The following is a 16,494-nucleotide window of genomic DNA, read 5'->3' on the forward strand; positions in this document are numbered from 1 at the left end:
TGGGGGACGTTCCTTTACTTTCACCCGTATACCGCAGGGGTACACAGAAAGTCCTAGCATTTACAGTAGGGCCCTCAAGGAACAACTAGATACGCTTGAATTGCCTTCCTCTTGCACGCTAATACAATACATAGATGACTTTTTTATCGCTGCAGATTCAGAGAGCCCTTGTAAAGAGGGTACAATTTGAAACATCTAGCTCACAATGGTCATAAACCCTCTTCCAGTATTGGCAACAGGAGGTCACCTACTTAGAGTACCTCCTGTCGAAGGAGGGTAGGCGCCTCGCACCTGAAAGGATACAAACCATCTTTGACATGGGAGTACCAAATACTCAGTAAGAGGTTAGGGCTTTTATCGGGATGGCTCACTATTCCAGGCAATGGATTCCAAATGTTTCCCTTTTAATAAAGCCTTTGTTAACACTGACGAGAAAAGATGTAGCTTTACCTCTACCTTGGGATACAGTTTGTCAGGATACTTTTGATCTGCTCAGAATTGCTCTATGTTCCGCGCCAATATTGGGCACACCAAATTATGCAAAAGAATTTGTGTTGTTTGTGCACGAAAAAGATGGTTGTGCTTTGGCTGTTTTGACACAGGAACATGGAGGAAAAAACAGACCATGCGGCTATTTTTCCTCCACGTTAGACCCTGTTGCATGCACTTTGCCGAAATGTCTCTAGGCTGGGACTGCTGCCGCCGCCTCAGTAAAACAAAGTAAGGGCATGGTTTTGGGTCACTCCTTAACCGTGATGGTGCCTCACTAGGTAGATCTACTACTAAATAGAATGCCAACTCAGCATCTCACATCTGCCCGGCTCATACGAGATACAAGCTCATCCTATTTTTACCCCACATCAAAATTAAGAGATACAGTTCTTTGAATCCGGTCGAGCTTTTACCTCCTCTAACTGAGGACAGTACTAATGGCACCAATCATGATTGCTTCTATGTCACTGAACAGGACACAAAAAGGGAGGGTTGATTTGAGCGACATACCCTTGCCATCCCCAGATGGGGAAATATTTTGTGACGGTTCTTGTTTTAAACTCCCAGACGGCACTTTTACTGCTGCCTATGCAATCACCACCTTAGACACCATTGTCGAAAGCTGAATTCCTCACAATTCTGCCCAGGCTGCAGAAATAATTGCTTTGACTATAGAGCTTGTGTGATATCCCAGGGGATCCGAGTAAATATTTATACTGACAGCTAGTATGCCTTTGGAGTAGCTCACAACTTCGGGAGACTATGGGGCGAGAGGAGATTTTTAACATCTCATGGCACTAAGATTCAACACGGTCCCTTGATAGTGCAACTCTTGTCAGCATTGGCTCTTCCTAAACAACTGGCCATAATGAAATGCGCAGCACACCAGAGAATTACTGATGATATTTGGAAATGGAATGCATTTGCAGACAGAATAGCCAAGCAAACTGCCACAGACCCACAATCAGGAATGTATGTATTGGAATCTGCCAGGTGGGTCGCTGAGAGTGGGATGATGGAAGAGGGCATTAGCAGAGTGACAGAAATTTAGGCTGAGGCCGCAGCAGAGAACATTTAACAATAGGGTTCTGGACCAGCGGGGTTGGATAATGAAGGATGTTGGGTTGATCATGACAAAGATGGATGTTGCCCAACGCGTATGTATCAGCTGTAGTTACTATGGCACATGGGCCAGCTCACATTTGCTATACCAAAAGGTATTTGTAAACATTTAGACCAAGTAAGGAAGAATGACAACATCCACAAAATTGCGGAATGGCTAGCTCATAACTGCATGATCTGTCTACAGCACAACATTGGGGAGGGAACGCCAGCATCTAAGGGAACCTCCTTCCATGCCATTCGAAGTGATCCATTTTGACTTTATTGAAATGGAACGATGCCAAAATTACAAATATGTGTTGGTAGTAATATGTACATTCAGCAAATGGGTTGAGGCCTTCCTTTTGAAGGATAATACTGCTATGTCAACTGCAAAAGTCATGCTCAAAGATTACTTTCCTAGATTTGGGTTACCTAGAGTAATATGGTCCGACAATGGACCTCCTTTTATTGCTGTCATAATACTACAGGTGTGTGAAGGGTTACAGATTAAGAAGCGATTTCACTCCTGCAACATCATCAGAGTGCCGGTTTGATTGAACGCCACAATGGCATCCTTAAGAACAAGCTAGCGAAGGCGTGTGCACACAGTAAACTAAAATGGCCCGATGCCCTACCCCTAGCTCTATTGTCCAAGAGAACCACAGCTCAAGCAAAAACAGGACTTTCTCCTTATGAATTAGTAATGGGGAGACCTGCTAATTTATGGAATGCCTCCAGGCCTAAGAAACTGTCTGACATTGAATACCCATTATCGGTTGATTACTGTGACCAGTTGACTCAAAATTTGCGTTTGATTCACCAGCAGGTTCGTGCAGCACTGCCCGAGAGATACGTGGGCCCTGGTCACTGCATTCGACCTGGGGACTACGTCTTGGTCAAAGATTTTGAGCAAAAATTCAGCCTTGCAGCTCGCTGGAAAGAACCCTATCTGGTGCTACTGGCCACTCAGACGGCTGTTCGAGTGGACGGGAAAAAAGCACTGGATCCATGCAGCACACCTAAAACGAGTGCCCTTGCCTTTGCCCTCTGACAAGTGGGAAAAGGAGGGGGTAGGAGATCTGAACACAACTATGTACCTTTCACTGACAGCAAATACACTGATCTTGAGTTTGAGCAGCCCGATTGTTCACATCCTGCCCCAGATACTGAGCCCCTGTTCACGGATCACTCTGTGCCCGGAGTGTCCAGATATAACCATCAGCCACGGAAATAGCTAGGGAATGACTTTTTGTAAGTAGGAAAGTGTGGAAGAATACTGCACCCACAAGAAACCAACTATATTCCCTTTATACCTGCCAAAGACACCTGGAGGTAGACGGGGCAGGGAAAGGAAGACTACAAGCAAGATTGCCCATGTGGTCAGGTGCCACCCACGGATGAACTTATAGAGCCTGTTTCAGTGAGGCTTCTTAACGGACACTGAAAGACTGTGGGCCTCATTACACGGAAGGCGGTAAGGGTTAATGGTCACCGATAATGCTACCGGTGACCGTTAACCCTTACCGCCTTACTACGAGTTCCCTTTGCGGGACCCGACTTTAACGGCTGGTTTTACCAGCCGTTAAAGTAGGGTGCCGCAAAGGGACCTTGGTGCTAATTACAGTACCGCAATTGGCGGTACCGTAATTAGCGCCTTCCCCATTCCCATTATGCCCTATGGGGGCAAAAATGGGAATGGGGAAGGGCTTGGTGAATGGGGAATTACCGCCCCCGCTCACCTTGGAGTAGGGTGGTAATTCCGCCATCCACCAAGGCGGACACAGTAAAATACCGGCGGCAACCATGGCGCTAATAGCGCCATGGTTACCGCCTAACGTGTAATGAGGCCCTATGCCTCTGTTTGGGGCACGCAGGAACGAGGACATGGAAAGTATTGCCACTGGAGGGACCAGGTCTAAAGGATCATTGTCAACTAGAGACAAATGTCTGATAATAACTATTGTATTGTACTCATATTGATACCTGTGTTATGTTTTTTGGAAAGCTTTCACCCCCTTAACTCTGTTGCCCGTAGTCAGCTCGACTACCCTGTCTCCTTTTTATGTGCACTCCCATACACTTCACCCCCTTGATCTTCAGCACAGAGAGGGGCATCGCAATAACACCCTCATAAGAATAATGAATGCTACTATTATGCTCACCTGGTCTCTGCGCAGGCGTTGGGGCACGGTTGCAGCCCTCCCGGGGTGAGGTGGCTCGGGTCCGACTTCGACCTCTGCGCTTATGTGGTGACTGGTGGTAATAGGTGATGCTGCTCGGGACTGCTCCTGCGTGGAGAATAGGGGGCGTGAGTATACCAGCTTGTGCGCCTGATCTCCTTTCAGACCCCTTCTCCCAAACCGTGGTACCCGTGGCATGCGCTGTCCCTGGAAAGCTCACCTGTTGATTAGTTTTGGCGAGCACTCCGTCTTGCTGCTTCTGGCAGGGGCGCTTGTATGATCTGGACCGAGTTCCTTCACTGGTCCCTTGCAAGTGGTAGTCCAGTCCTGCTGCGACTAAGCCACTATACTTCAGGTAAGTGTTCCTGTTTGCATTTGTCTTTTCTCGTCTGTTTTTGTTGCATTGTAAAGTACGTTGTCTTGTATTGCTGTCCGTTCCACTTTTGATGTTTGCTCTTTTGCTTTTTTCCCTTTCAGGGGATGTTGCCGGCCCGGCAGAAGCTGCGGAGCTCGAGGCGACAGCCATAGGGAATGAGGAACGAAGCTGCAGTGGTACAGTAGCTGCTAAATTGTTAACTAGGGGGCGCGTGGGGTTCAAATGCGGCGCGGCCCTAGGACAGATGTTCTAACCTTGTCTTTCTTCTTCTTCACAGGGTCCAAGTTCGTGGATGCGGTGCTGCAGCGTTGGGATCAAGATCACTGCATGTCAGGAGATGAGTCTGCAGATGAAGAGATGAAGCACCGTTTTTTTGGAGGTGAGTATGCAGGAGAACGCCTGGTTTCAAAGGCAAGTAAACTGGCCCAAGCGGCGGTGAGCGTCACGTTGCACACGAGTGCACAGTAACGTGAAGAACCGGCCTTAAGGATGGAACAGCTTATATAGCTGAGCTTCTGAAACCACACCCACCAGGTTCAACCTGCCTGCCATACCCTGCCACACCCAATGAGTCAGCACATCAAAACCAGGCCTAGGGAGCAACACCCGATGAGTCAGCACATGAGGATGTTCTCTGGAATTAAGGCTTGCAGCTCCTGGAAGGTTCTTGTAAAATTAAAAACACTCCTGCACTGAAATAAAGTGTTCCTGCTCACATCTCTATATGAGCCTGGCGCAAAAGGCGCCAGGACTGAGTCCAGCCAGCCAGGGCCCTTGTGTTTATAGGTCCCAAAAGGACATAAGTGAGTCAAGTGACCCATTGCCCGCATAACTAGATGGTGTGGTTTTTGTGTTCTGTGGCCTGTGGCCATGACAGCTACTCATGCGGTCCTAAACGGGACCAATTGTTGGGTATGGTCTCACCTCCCCCAGCATGGGGAGAAATGTTTAGGTTGGTACATATATCCTCTCCCATTTTCAACCGCTTAATATGCTTCCTTTAGGGCTCTGTTTTTTGGTAAATTGAATAATAGCACCACTGGTAACTTTGATGGGACAAATATCAATGCATTTAATCAACAGGTGTTACTGCCTCTGCGATGCTCTATCTTTGCTAATATGAGCACTACCATCACTGCCTCTACCAAAGTTACAAAAAGAATCTCTAGGCCATACCAACCGATGATGATATTTCCAATGTCACCAGTAGGAAATAGGAAAGCAACTCCTTGTCCTCCAACTTACACCATCAACAATAATCCTGACACTGTACCATTTTGTTTAAGTAAACATGGTTCTTGGTGAATGGATACATATGACAACTGTATGCACACTGCGGTTTTGGTGAATGAGACAAGGCCCTTATACATTGGGCGGATCCATCTACTTTGTGGGAAGCAAGCGTATCCATGGTTACACAAAGATTGGAAGGGAATATGTTACTTATGGATACTATTGCCAGGGGTTTACTAGACCTCAACTGCAATATATTGAAACATTGCCCTAGGAGGGGGTTCGATGATGACACACCTCTTCAAATATTAGAGGATGTGGCAGAATCAATCCTTCCCTCTGGGGCCAAGTGATAAACTCTCAAGATATCAGAAAATTGGCCCGAGTATTGGAGAAAACAATTAATGAGACCACCGATATATTGTTCAATATGACGTTAGAACAGAGGGCTATTAGATTGGTTTCTCTTCAAAATCGGATGGTGTTAGACACCATGCCAGCTGAGCGCGGAGGAGTTTGCAAAATGGCCGGGTCAGCATGCTGTATGTACACACCCGATTCCTCCCCTACTGTGCGTATCAAAAGGTTACACACACTGGGATCTGAAATTCATGTTGATGAAGGTAGCTTGGATATTGGGATCTGGGCTTGTAATCTGTTTAAAATATTCTCAGCGCTTGCAATATTGGTTGGGGTTGTTTTGTTGATGCTGTATACAATGTCTACCGGTTTTAGGTTCCATGCTGTGTAATTGCTGTTCTAAGGTTTTGGAACAATTGAAACCTGATCCTTGTCCTCCGGTTAATGTGACTAATGCACTGATTATGCAGGATATGCAGATGAAACAATGTATGACTATTGATTTAGATGATTATGATTGTGTTGGATCTAAATGTGTTAACTTAGGCTAAAAGCAGGGTTTGTGAAACGGCATCCAGTTGTGTTAGTCTAAGTTCTCACATTTATTGCTCACTCTCAGACTCCATTTTGTGCATTCAGCCCCATTTTGTGTTTTATTCCATTTGCCAGCTTGAATATTCGCAGCCTGAAAACTGCTGAGCCCTTCAGAAAACATGTTGTTGCAAAGAATGATTAGTTCAGTGTTTGCAGGGCTCAAACCTTGAATCACCAGGCATGACTAAGATAGAGAAGAGATATTATATGTCTTCCCGTTCCCCATCTCCCAAAGTTAATTGCACAAGTCTGCAGATGTATATACCAATAATTAACATAGAACCCGACATACTGTGTACATTACAGGAAGGAAGAAGTTAAACAAACTGCCGAGCCGCAGATGCACAGCGACTTTTAGTCAAGGCAAACATAGATTAGATACTGGGAGTGTCTCCTTGCTCTGGGATCGGGCTGAACCTTGTAACTCTGCGAACAGTAAATCTGTACAAATGTGACGTAGATAAGAGATGTAGGTATTTAGCAGAAAAATGTATATGTTGCAGAAACTCATCATAAACCGTCTGGAATTTGAGAACCTAAGCCAACCAGAAACTGTTTATAAGGATATGTGAACCACAATGTAATTGCTTAATTTCTCAATGGATGTCTGCAGACATAGTGGAACGTGGGTCCGTTTGAAGTGAATAAACGTTTGCTATTCTTTGACTCGTGACTCAGACTTGCACAAAGAATTTTGCAGAATTTTAGACTAACAGTGGCGCATGGTAAACTTCACAGTTCTATCGAGATGTGGCGCATTTTAAACTTCGCAGTTCTATCTAGATGTGACACATGCTAAACTTCACAGTTCTATCTAGATGTGGAGCCTGCTAAACTTCACAGTTCTATCTAGATGTGACACATGCTAAAATTCACAATTATGACTAGACATCATGTAAGGCTAATCTCACAGTTCAATTACAATTCTGTCTAGGGGTGACATATGGTAATCTGGGAAAGGTAAAAGGTTATCCCAGAGAATTATTAACATAAAAGTGCAGGATATGACTATCATACCAGCGTGGGCTATTTTTGAAAATATGTAATCAGAGGGGTGGGTCAGTTAAATGGGGTTCAGTGATTGCTATCACCCCCAGCCCCACCACCCTTACCTTGGTAGTCGCTGCTGGTTGACAGCTGCCGGCATACTGCGTCTTCTGCAGACATCATCTGGAGCTGTCCTTTGCCTCGGAGTCCTTAGCCCAGGGGGCTGCCGGGCAGGGCGGCTGCCCTTTTGCCTGAATTTAAATAGGGCTGTAAACCCAATCACCAACATCAGGGGACGGAGGGGGGCGGTCACACGGAAGAGGATGAGGGAAAGGGGCAGCAGGAGAGAGCGTGCACTGTAGCACCAAGGCTCTCATGCCCATGAGACTCAAACAGGTAGAAGTAGTAGGAGACCAACGGGGACCTTGATTCACCTCTGCCTCGGAAGCCCAGAGATAAAGAAGGCTCTGAGGCAGGGTGTAGATGATAATGGTAAACCCAGGATTCCATTCACAACGGGCTGCGGCCCAATCACTGACATCAAGGGAGGGAGGGGGGGGCGGTCACACAGAAGAGGGTGGGGGAAGGGAGAAGCAGGAGAGATGTCTAATTCACTTACTAAAGTTAAACATGGAAACCGAATGTGCTTTAGAGTTAGACACCACCAGACCATTGAAGAATGTGTGGGTTCACTGAATTAGAAATTACTGAAAATGAAAGGGAGTTATTAACACAAAAGAAACATTGGTAGTTAACCAGGACAACTTACCTTTACATAAAAATTTATAAACAGGATAACCAGTGTGGTCATGTAAGAAGACTGGAAGATCAGGCAACCAAAAGGGAATCCACAGGGCTTAACGACGGCGCTTAGTGTATGCGTTATAGTCATCAGGAACTGGATCTAAAAAACAAAATGTCAGATAAACAGTTAACTACATTCATGGTTGTATTTTTTCTTTCAAATATGTTTGCTTCTTTTGGGACTGAGGAACTTAGATTGATAGGATGAGGCAAAGGCTAAACATGAACTCTTTAAAAAGTGGTCCCTTTCCCAAAGTAAGGCTGGTAGGGGTATTGCTAGGTTTGGGAAAGATCAGGGGCTAAGCTAATATCGGGACTGGTGGGATTCGGGGCTATCTATAGCCATTTGGTTGTAGTCCCTGAGCTTCTATCCAGGGCTACAACCAAAAGACCCGGGGCTATAGCCCCCTAAGCCCCCCTAGCAACGCCTCTGGCACCGACCTTCCAGATGCCCAACCGTGATCTGCTCCTGCCCGGGGGAGATACCTCTGCCTGGGGTAGACACTCCTGCCTGGGAAGCCCTAATGTGGCACAGCCCAGACTGCTGCCTGCAGCCCCTCCCCACACTGAAAGATCCTTCATTGCTGCTCCCAGCTCCTCTAGGCCTGGAGCTGGCACGATCGCCATGCTGCGCTTTGGAGTCTGACCTGCCAGGAACTGACTCCCCAAGTGACTGCCTACATGCAGCTGATGTGGCCCCATTCATCACTGGGTGTTGGTTTGCCTGCACTCGTGTGAGGAGGGTGCCCGCCAAGATATGTATTGAAACCCCACCTCTCTTGCACTAATAAAGTGGGTGCCCCAAGCAGGCCTCCAATTAAGGTTCATACCAGGCCTTTTTGTGCGTGAAAATCTTGTGAATACGCCAGCTTTATTATTTTCTTGTGTACATTTACGCACACGCTTAGAGCAGATGGCAGTGCAAAGGTCAGGTTACTTGACAGAAACCAGAACGTTTCTTTTGATTTTTATCTACATAAATGTAATTGCGAACCATGGAGAAAAACCTCTGAAACAGAATTTATTTCTCTGAAGCCTTTCAAAAAAATAAACTGCACACTGATAAACGGAATGGTTTCTTTCCATTCAGCTTCTGCTGTGTCGTGTGTAGATGCTCATGACGCAAACAGAAGCAGTGTACATCTTTATTTTCCTAGCATTTTAGGATTGTCAAATTAATAACATGGAAAACTAAGTTGCAATTGAGGATTAATCTTTTTAAAGAAATTATGCTTTTTCCAGTGAAAGCAAACCAGTATTTATTTTATTTATTTATTTATTGCATTTATTTTACGCACAGCCCCTTGGGTATCAAGGCGTAGTTACAGACATATTGGTTACAATTCATACATTGGTGTTACATACATTATACATTTGTTACCATACAGCTTGCACTTACATGAGCTTACATTGTTACTGAAACTGGAATGTGCATTTAATGTAGGGTTGAGGTGGCTGATTGGTCATTTACTAAAATTGGTTGAAGAACCAAGTTTTTTTTATAGTTTTCCGAATCTTTGGAAGGATTCTTCCTGTTTGATATGAAGAGGTAGAGCGTTCCATTAGTTAGGGGCCATGACTGGGAAGCTACTTCCCCCGGCTTTTGAACTGTTATAGCGAGAGACTGCAAAGAGCTACTTTTCATTTGATCTGAGTGGTCTATTGGATTATTTTTTTCTTATGAAGTTGTTGATGTAGCTACGTGCTTTCATGGCGAGACATTTGTGGGCAATGCACAGAGATTTGAAGATAACCCTAGCCTTGATTGGTAGCCAGTGAGTCTCCCTCCTGATCTTCGAGATATGGTCAGACTTTTTGCGCCCTAGAGCTGCTCGTAGGGCTTTATTTTGCATGAGTTGAAGTTTGCCAATGTTGGTGTTCGAAGTGCCTAATAGGAGTACATTGCAGTAGACCAATATGGACAATATCAGGGCCCTAGCTAGGGTGATGCAATTGGTGGGCGTGAGGAATTGGCGACTGAGGGTGATACATTTGGAAGTGTATGAGGTAGAAGAGGATAGGGCATTTACATGTTTTGTCATAGTTAGGCTAGTATCTATATAGACTCCTAAAGTTTGTACCTGTTTGGAGACTGGTACATTTGAATTGTATTTGTCAGGGTTCCTGTGTTGTGTGCATAATCACGCAGAGGCAAATCATTTTTACATTTATAATTTAATTTACACTCTAATTATAAAAACAGTGTGTAAAATTGAGTATGCACGGTCCATTCAACCTTGAAGTCAATGGGGTACAATACTGTAAATGGTCAGTGGCAGCAGAGTATTTGCTCAAGTGTGAGTGATTGTCATTACACCAATCACAGGTGTGATAGCCTCTCAAATCTTAAAGGCTACAATTTAAACCTCCAAAACCTGACACTCTAGGAAGTGCAAGCGCTGTTCAAAAACAAACAAATTAAAGTTACATTTGTAATTAAAATAGAAACTCAGCAAAACCTATCCCTGTGATAAACAAGATAGGTATTTAACTTTACGTATGGCTTCATACATGGTTCGTCCATCATCTAGGCACTGTGATTATAATGCCTCAGTCGATACTCAGTTTACCAACCCTATGAAGGATGTTGGCCAATAAGCCAGCTCAGCCAGTTGAGTGCCTGTTGCTGCGATCTGTGTGTGACCTATAGGTTGCAGATTGGAATCCCAGCAAGGCCAATACAGCCTTTCATCCTTTCGAGGTTGATAAAGGAGTACCAACTTCGGTTTGGTGATAATTGTGATAAATATGTTGTATGTACAGCACTTTGTCAAAATATATGCTATACAAATAACCATTTGACCATGAGATTAGGTATAGAATTTAGGATGGAGTCCTTGCCTCTCTACACATCATAATAACATTGGGGATACCATTAGGCAGTAATAGCTCCAGGAAATCAGGACTTTCCTTAAAAATGAAAAGACAATTCTGCTATCGAACCTCAAAACACACAATACAATTTATGTTTGCTTTACTATGTAATTGACTAGGTTTTTTTGTTTTTTGTTTTCTTGTTTTCAACATGTAAATATATACAGGATAGATCAAATGGTCAGACCTTAGAGAAATAATGAAAGGTGTATTCTGTCACGATGCAGAAAGCTGCCACATGGTAATGGTAATGATTTCCATGCAGTTTTTGCACACGTCGCCTGGATGTCGCACAACGTTTTACTCTCTTGCAAAGGACAAAAGTCATTTCTACTCTCTTGAAATCACATTTACTCTCAAAGTTTAAACATATGAAATAAAATACTCCCACCTCAAAGTCTTAATTCTCCCAGTGAACACTGAACAATGATGGAATCTGTAGTTTTGAACTGTGTTCCCATATATTCTAAAATTGACCTAGTAAACAGACAGCTCACTGTTGTGTTGGTGGCTCCACCAGGGTGCTACACGCACTACCGTCACCCGATAACTGATTATGTATATATGTGTAAATTGTAATGGTCGAATGAACCCCCTGTAAATTAATGTCAGTTTAATTTGTCTTTACCCTTGGCATGGGATGTTGGGACAGCAGTTCGGCACCCGAGGGTGCACCTGCAGCCACGTGTGTGTTCCAGGTGATCACAGCACGTCACCCACGGGGATGGCTGTGATCACGTGCATATAACTAATAAATACCAGCAGACGGCTTCCCGCCCGCCAGTTGCCTCCCAACTCCCTGTCTGAGAGCCTTATTGGGACCCTGCTCTGCGCAGCGTGTGCAAGGCCATGACAGGCCGCTCTACATGTCAGAGCACCCTCACACCATGAGGGCTGGACAGGCCGGCCCATTAACAGGGTCTAGGGTGGGGAGCGATAGACCAACGGACAATACTTTTGATGACCCATCTAGGCATATGAGAGACATAACCTTGCACACACATGTCTCTTTTGGTCCCAGTGATAAAGCGTGAACTGGCGCTTATGATTTTGCCCAAAATCTCTGGGGGAATGAGCACACTGGTTTCTAAGGTTCCAGAAACACTAACATGCCTGCTGCATATCTCATTCCTTCCTAATGCTATGGAAAAAAACTCCAGACCTTTTTGGATCAACTCACCTTATGTCTATCCTGGACGAGAGCTCAGAGTCAATAAACAACAAGGAGGACGGTGATTAGAGGAACTCTTTCCTCAATAAATACCCCCATTGACAAGTTGACAGGTACAACTATATCCTATGAAGAATCCTAGGGATCCCTCACTGAAACCCTGCCTAATGTCTCCTCCTAGGTGTCCAGGGGAAGGCAGACACTTACTAATCCCAACCCTGGGGTGGTGTACTTACTGGAGGATCACCTCGGCGCAGACAGGGCCCAGGGTAGTGAGGATATTCTGTTGGATGAGACACTGTATTTTTCTTCTGACAGGAAGATACTTACCACTGTACTAAAAGAGGTTATGGCCTATTGTCATTGTAATGTCTCTCAACCTCCTATTAGATCTAAGGTTGCAAACCCTAAGGTTGTAACATCTGAGCAAGCTATTCCAAAAGAAAGACCCTTTTTGGTATCTAGAACTAAATACCCTCCTCATTGCCAAGGGTACAATATAAAGGATTGTGGAAATGTTGTCTTTTCTAAACCATCTTCCTCTTTAAAAGCTAAATCTCACAGCCTCTCTGCTAAAAGCATTAAGAGAACCAAATCTACTTTTATGAATAATTTAGAGTAGAAGAAAATAATTTTGTCAAATCAAACTACAAGTCCCAGAATCCGAGAGAGACGATGAAGACGACTGAAGAGTCACGCAGATGTAGCAGTCAGGCAATTAAGCCTAGTAGCCATTGCAGTAGTCAGGAAATTGAGGCTAATAAACCTATTACACAACCTGTGAGGCATAAAAGGCCCCCACAGGAAAGCAGGAGCAGAAGGAGCTGGAACAGGAGCTGGAATGCTGGCAGTAATAGTAGTAGCAGAGGATAAGCACAAGGCTGGCAAATCACAAGCAAGTGGGAGCTGTTAGGGAGAATTCTCATAAATGGCTGAATTCCCTTACCTAATGAGTCCCTCAGCAGCTTTGCTGGATTTCTAGGATTTATTTTTTTCAACTGGTAAGAGTGTGAGCCTTTTTCCCACTCTTACATGTGTTTTGCTGTGTGTGTTTTCACTTTTTGTGTGATCTTGAGCACTGGAGCCTCACCTACTCCATGGCTTCATATTTTTCATGTGTGTTACACAGCACCTTCAGTGCTTGACACAGGGTTGTCTTTTAGACTTCCCACTGACTCCATTGTTCTGGGGCTGACTACTGTTCCCCAGAATAGGGAAAGTTGGCATTAACTTTACTTTAGTCACTTTAAACCACAGACCCAGTACACCCCATCTTACATGAAGTATTGGAAAGGGTTAATTATTATACCTTTTTGTCTGTGTCTCTTGGAGCATGTTTCGCTCCCTTTACATCAAGACTTGGCTGGTGGCAGTGGTATCTACCCTAACTTTTCTACAGCGATTATCTTATATAAACGTGGTATTGTTTTAGGCTATTATATTAGCCTCAAACATAAACCTGCTTGACCAAATACATTTTATTTTGTCTCCGGCTGGGTTTATTTGCCATTTCTTTTTGTTAAAGTCTTTCTCGTGTTTTTCTCTGCGCGCCAAACCGGGGATGATTCCTTTGTACGCTGTCTTTTCGCGGGATTCTGCACAGAAGCCCTCCTTAAGGTGCCTGAAAGTCTAAGTTGGCCGGATGTGAGGGAGGGTTCTTCCGACCCCTGCCATGGGTTCCCTTGGTAACCCAAGTCGCACTCCTGTTTGATTGGCTGAGGGGACTGTCCTTGCAAGGACAGCCACCCTGCTGTGTGATTGACAGACAGGCTGTATGAATGGGGGAAAACTGCAAAAAAATCATGTCTCTGGGACTGGAAAGGCAGAGCCGCCACTGGAACGAAAGAACTTACGAGGAGCTGATGGAAGAGGAACCCTACAACGACTGAACTGCCCGGTGAAGCCCTGCTGCAGGTCCGAATCTTCAGAATCCGATGACAGAGAAGATCCTCCAGGAAACTTCTTCCCTTGAAATAGTGGGACCAACCTCAGTTCGCCCAAACTGCAAGCCAGGACCCCTCCTCTGGTCGAAATTCACTCTACAGAGCTACAGTGGGCCGGATAGCCAGGAAGGTCGGACCCTGCTTGGGTTTTAAGGAGCCCACCTTTTATTTGTTGTTTTGCTCTGCTGCTGGTTTCTTCCCTAGGTGGCGCAGGACCCTCCAGTCTTCCTACTTCGTGTCAGTCCGACAGTCGCTTCAGGAACTGTGAGCCTGCAGAAACCACCAGGAACGTGCGCTGCAGCCACAGCTCCCTCTCCCTTTTAAGGTACTGTGCAAATCTGGTTGTCCGTTTCGTTCAACTGCAGTGAAAGTGTTTGAAATCTTTCTCCAATCCGAGGGCTTGTCCTTCTCTTCTCTTTGAACTAACTTTTCTATCAACCAACCTCGTCCGTAATCTGTGCCACGAACTTTACTGCGAACTACCCTGAACTGTGTGATCTTGAGCAAAAGACTTTTGACCCATTGACTTTGGCCCTAAGCCTTTTCTATCTGATTTCATCATTGTAGTTTCTCTTGTTCAACTGCCCTGAGTACTTACCTGTTGGTATGATTTCATTTCTATTAACTTAGTCTTTCCCTCCCTTTTAAATTGCCGGAGTGCCATTTTGCTCCCACTTCATTGTGTGTGCCTAACTTGTCTGGAATTTAAGGGAAGTGGTGTGGTGTATTAAGAGTGTGATTTTTAACTTGTTTATAATAGTGCAATGTTATACAACTGAAGAGTGAAATAAATATATATTCTTTTACTTGAAAACCTTGAGTCAGCGTTTGCCTGAATCATAGTAATTGCTGTCCTTTGTGTAACTATCTGATACTGCTCACTTACACTTGAGATAAGTCTGGCTGCTCCTCTACTGCTACCACTCTAACTGTGTAGTACAGGCTTGTACCAAAGGTGAAATTGTACTGTCACTTGTAGTCTTAATTGTGTGTGGTGTTCCCAAGGGGTACTGCATATAATTCTGCCCAACACTGGTGTACAGCAGTGAGGATAAAAGTATAGTAATTACAATTAGAGTGCTGCTATTACCTTGGATCAACTAACCACAAGGCTAACATCACTAAAAAGCAATATTAATCATGTCTGATATGGAAAGCCACAGTCAGGAGACCCTCCTGAGTTACTCTGCTGATTATTTAAGAAACATGTGTAAAGAAAGGAAACTCTCTGCCAAAGGCAAAAAGATTGAATTAGTTGAAAAGTTGTTAAAGAACCAAAGTCTGGGGAGGGGGTCTGAAATGCCTGACTCTCTAGCAAATGTGGAAAGTATTGAGGATGATAATATGTCTGTTTATGATGAGTTGGAAGAGGTAGATGTGTCTCTTAATGTAAGCCTCTCTGCCCCCTTGCCTGCTCAGCAACCTCGATACTTATCCACTGGGACTCCCACAGGTCCTACACTCAGTCCTGAATTCATTGCTCTAGAGAAAATTAGGCTTGAACTGGAATTCAAACGTTTAAATGCTCAAAATGAACAAAAACACCAAGAACTTAAGCTCAGAGAAATGGAGTTGAATCATGAACTAGAAATGAAAAGATTGTCTCTTGAAAATCCTTTTGTCCCGGAGTCTGCTAGGTCTTCCAGTCCTAAGAGACCCGGTATGCCTAAAGAAATTGTGGGTATGTAGGAGGTTAAGCTTGATATTTTGGATTGGTTGGCAATGTTTGAATATAACCATGGTATTGAAGGGCTTAAAGGGAATTCATTGCTTCCCTGGCTCCTCTCTAGGCTACCCACTGTTGCATCTGATGTTGTGATGGAGTTGGGGGAGGTGGATAGGATGGGCTATGAGTGTGTGAAGCTACCTTTAATTGCTAGATTTGGGAAGACCCCCTCCCAGTACCTTAAGAGGTTAAAGATCCTCAAAAAGCATGATGGTACCCCTTGGGCTACCTGGGTATGTGAGTGTTTGAAGAACGTAGATGGTTGGATTAAGGGTTACATAGTAAACACTTATGAAGGAATGAGAAATCTTGTTATGTTGGAGTCTATTTTTGATGTCTGCTCTCCTGAGCTCAGACAGCACTTCACTGATTCTAAGGAGATAGATCCAAAGAAGCTAGCTAAGGCTGCTGGCTTGTGGGTTGCCAACAGGGCAACTCACAAGGATTTTGGGGATACTCAGAAAAAGGATGACGGGAAACAGCCAAAGAAAGACAACAATGAGAATTCTAATACCTCCAATCCAAAAGAGGGCCACAAACAACAACATTATGTTTGTGGTTCAACTGACCATGTGAAAGGGGATCCCAGATGTAAGAGTAAACCTTCAGGGGTCCACACTGTCTCCTTAGCCTTCTCCCCAGAGGAAGAA

The 16,494-nt window shown here is 44.6% G+C and overlaps 1 protein-coding gene across 1 annotated transcript in view; it reads right to left on the bottom strand.

Moving 5' to 3' along the window:
* Positions 1-16,494, bottom strand: part of ELOVL2 (ELOVL fatty acid elongase 2) — a 765,518-nt gene that overhangs the window by 49,714 nt on the left and 699,310 nt on the right. Inside the window, exon 7 of the mRNA XM_069620714.1 lies at positions 8,096-8,230. Within this exon, the coding sequence (XP_069476815.1) occupies positions 8,096-8,230 (135 nt within the window). The remainder of the gene's footprint in view (positions 1-8,095; positions 8,231-16,494) is intronic.

This window comes from Ambystoma mexicanum, chromosome 5q (assembly GCF_040938575.1).
Source record: "Ambystoma mexicanum isolate Mex_15411 chromosome 5q, UKY_AmexF1_1, whole genome shotgun sequence".
NCBI classification, from domain to species: domain Eukaryota; kingdom Metazoa; phylum Chordata; class Amphibia; order Caudata; family Ambystomatidae; genus Ambystoma; species Ambystoma mexicanum.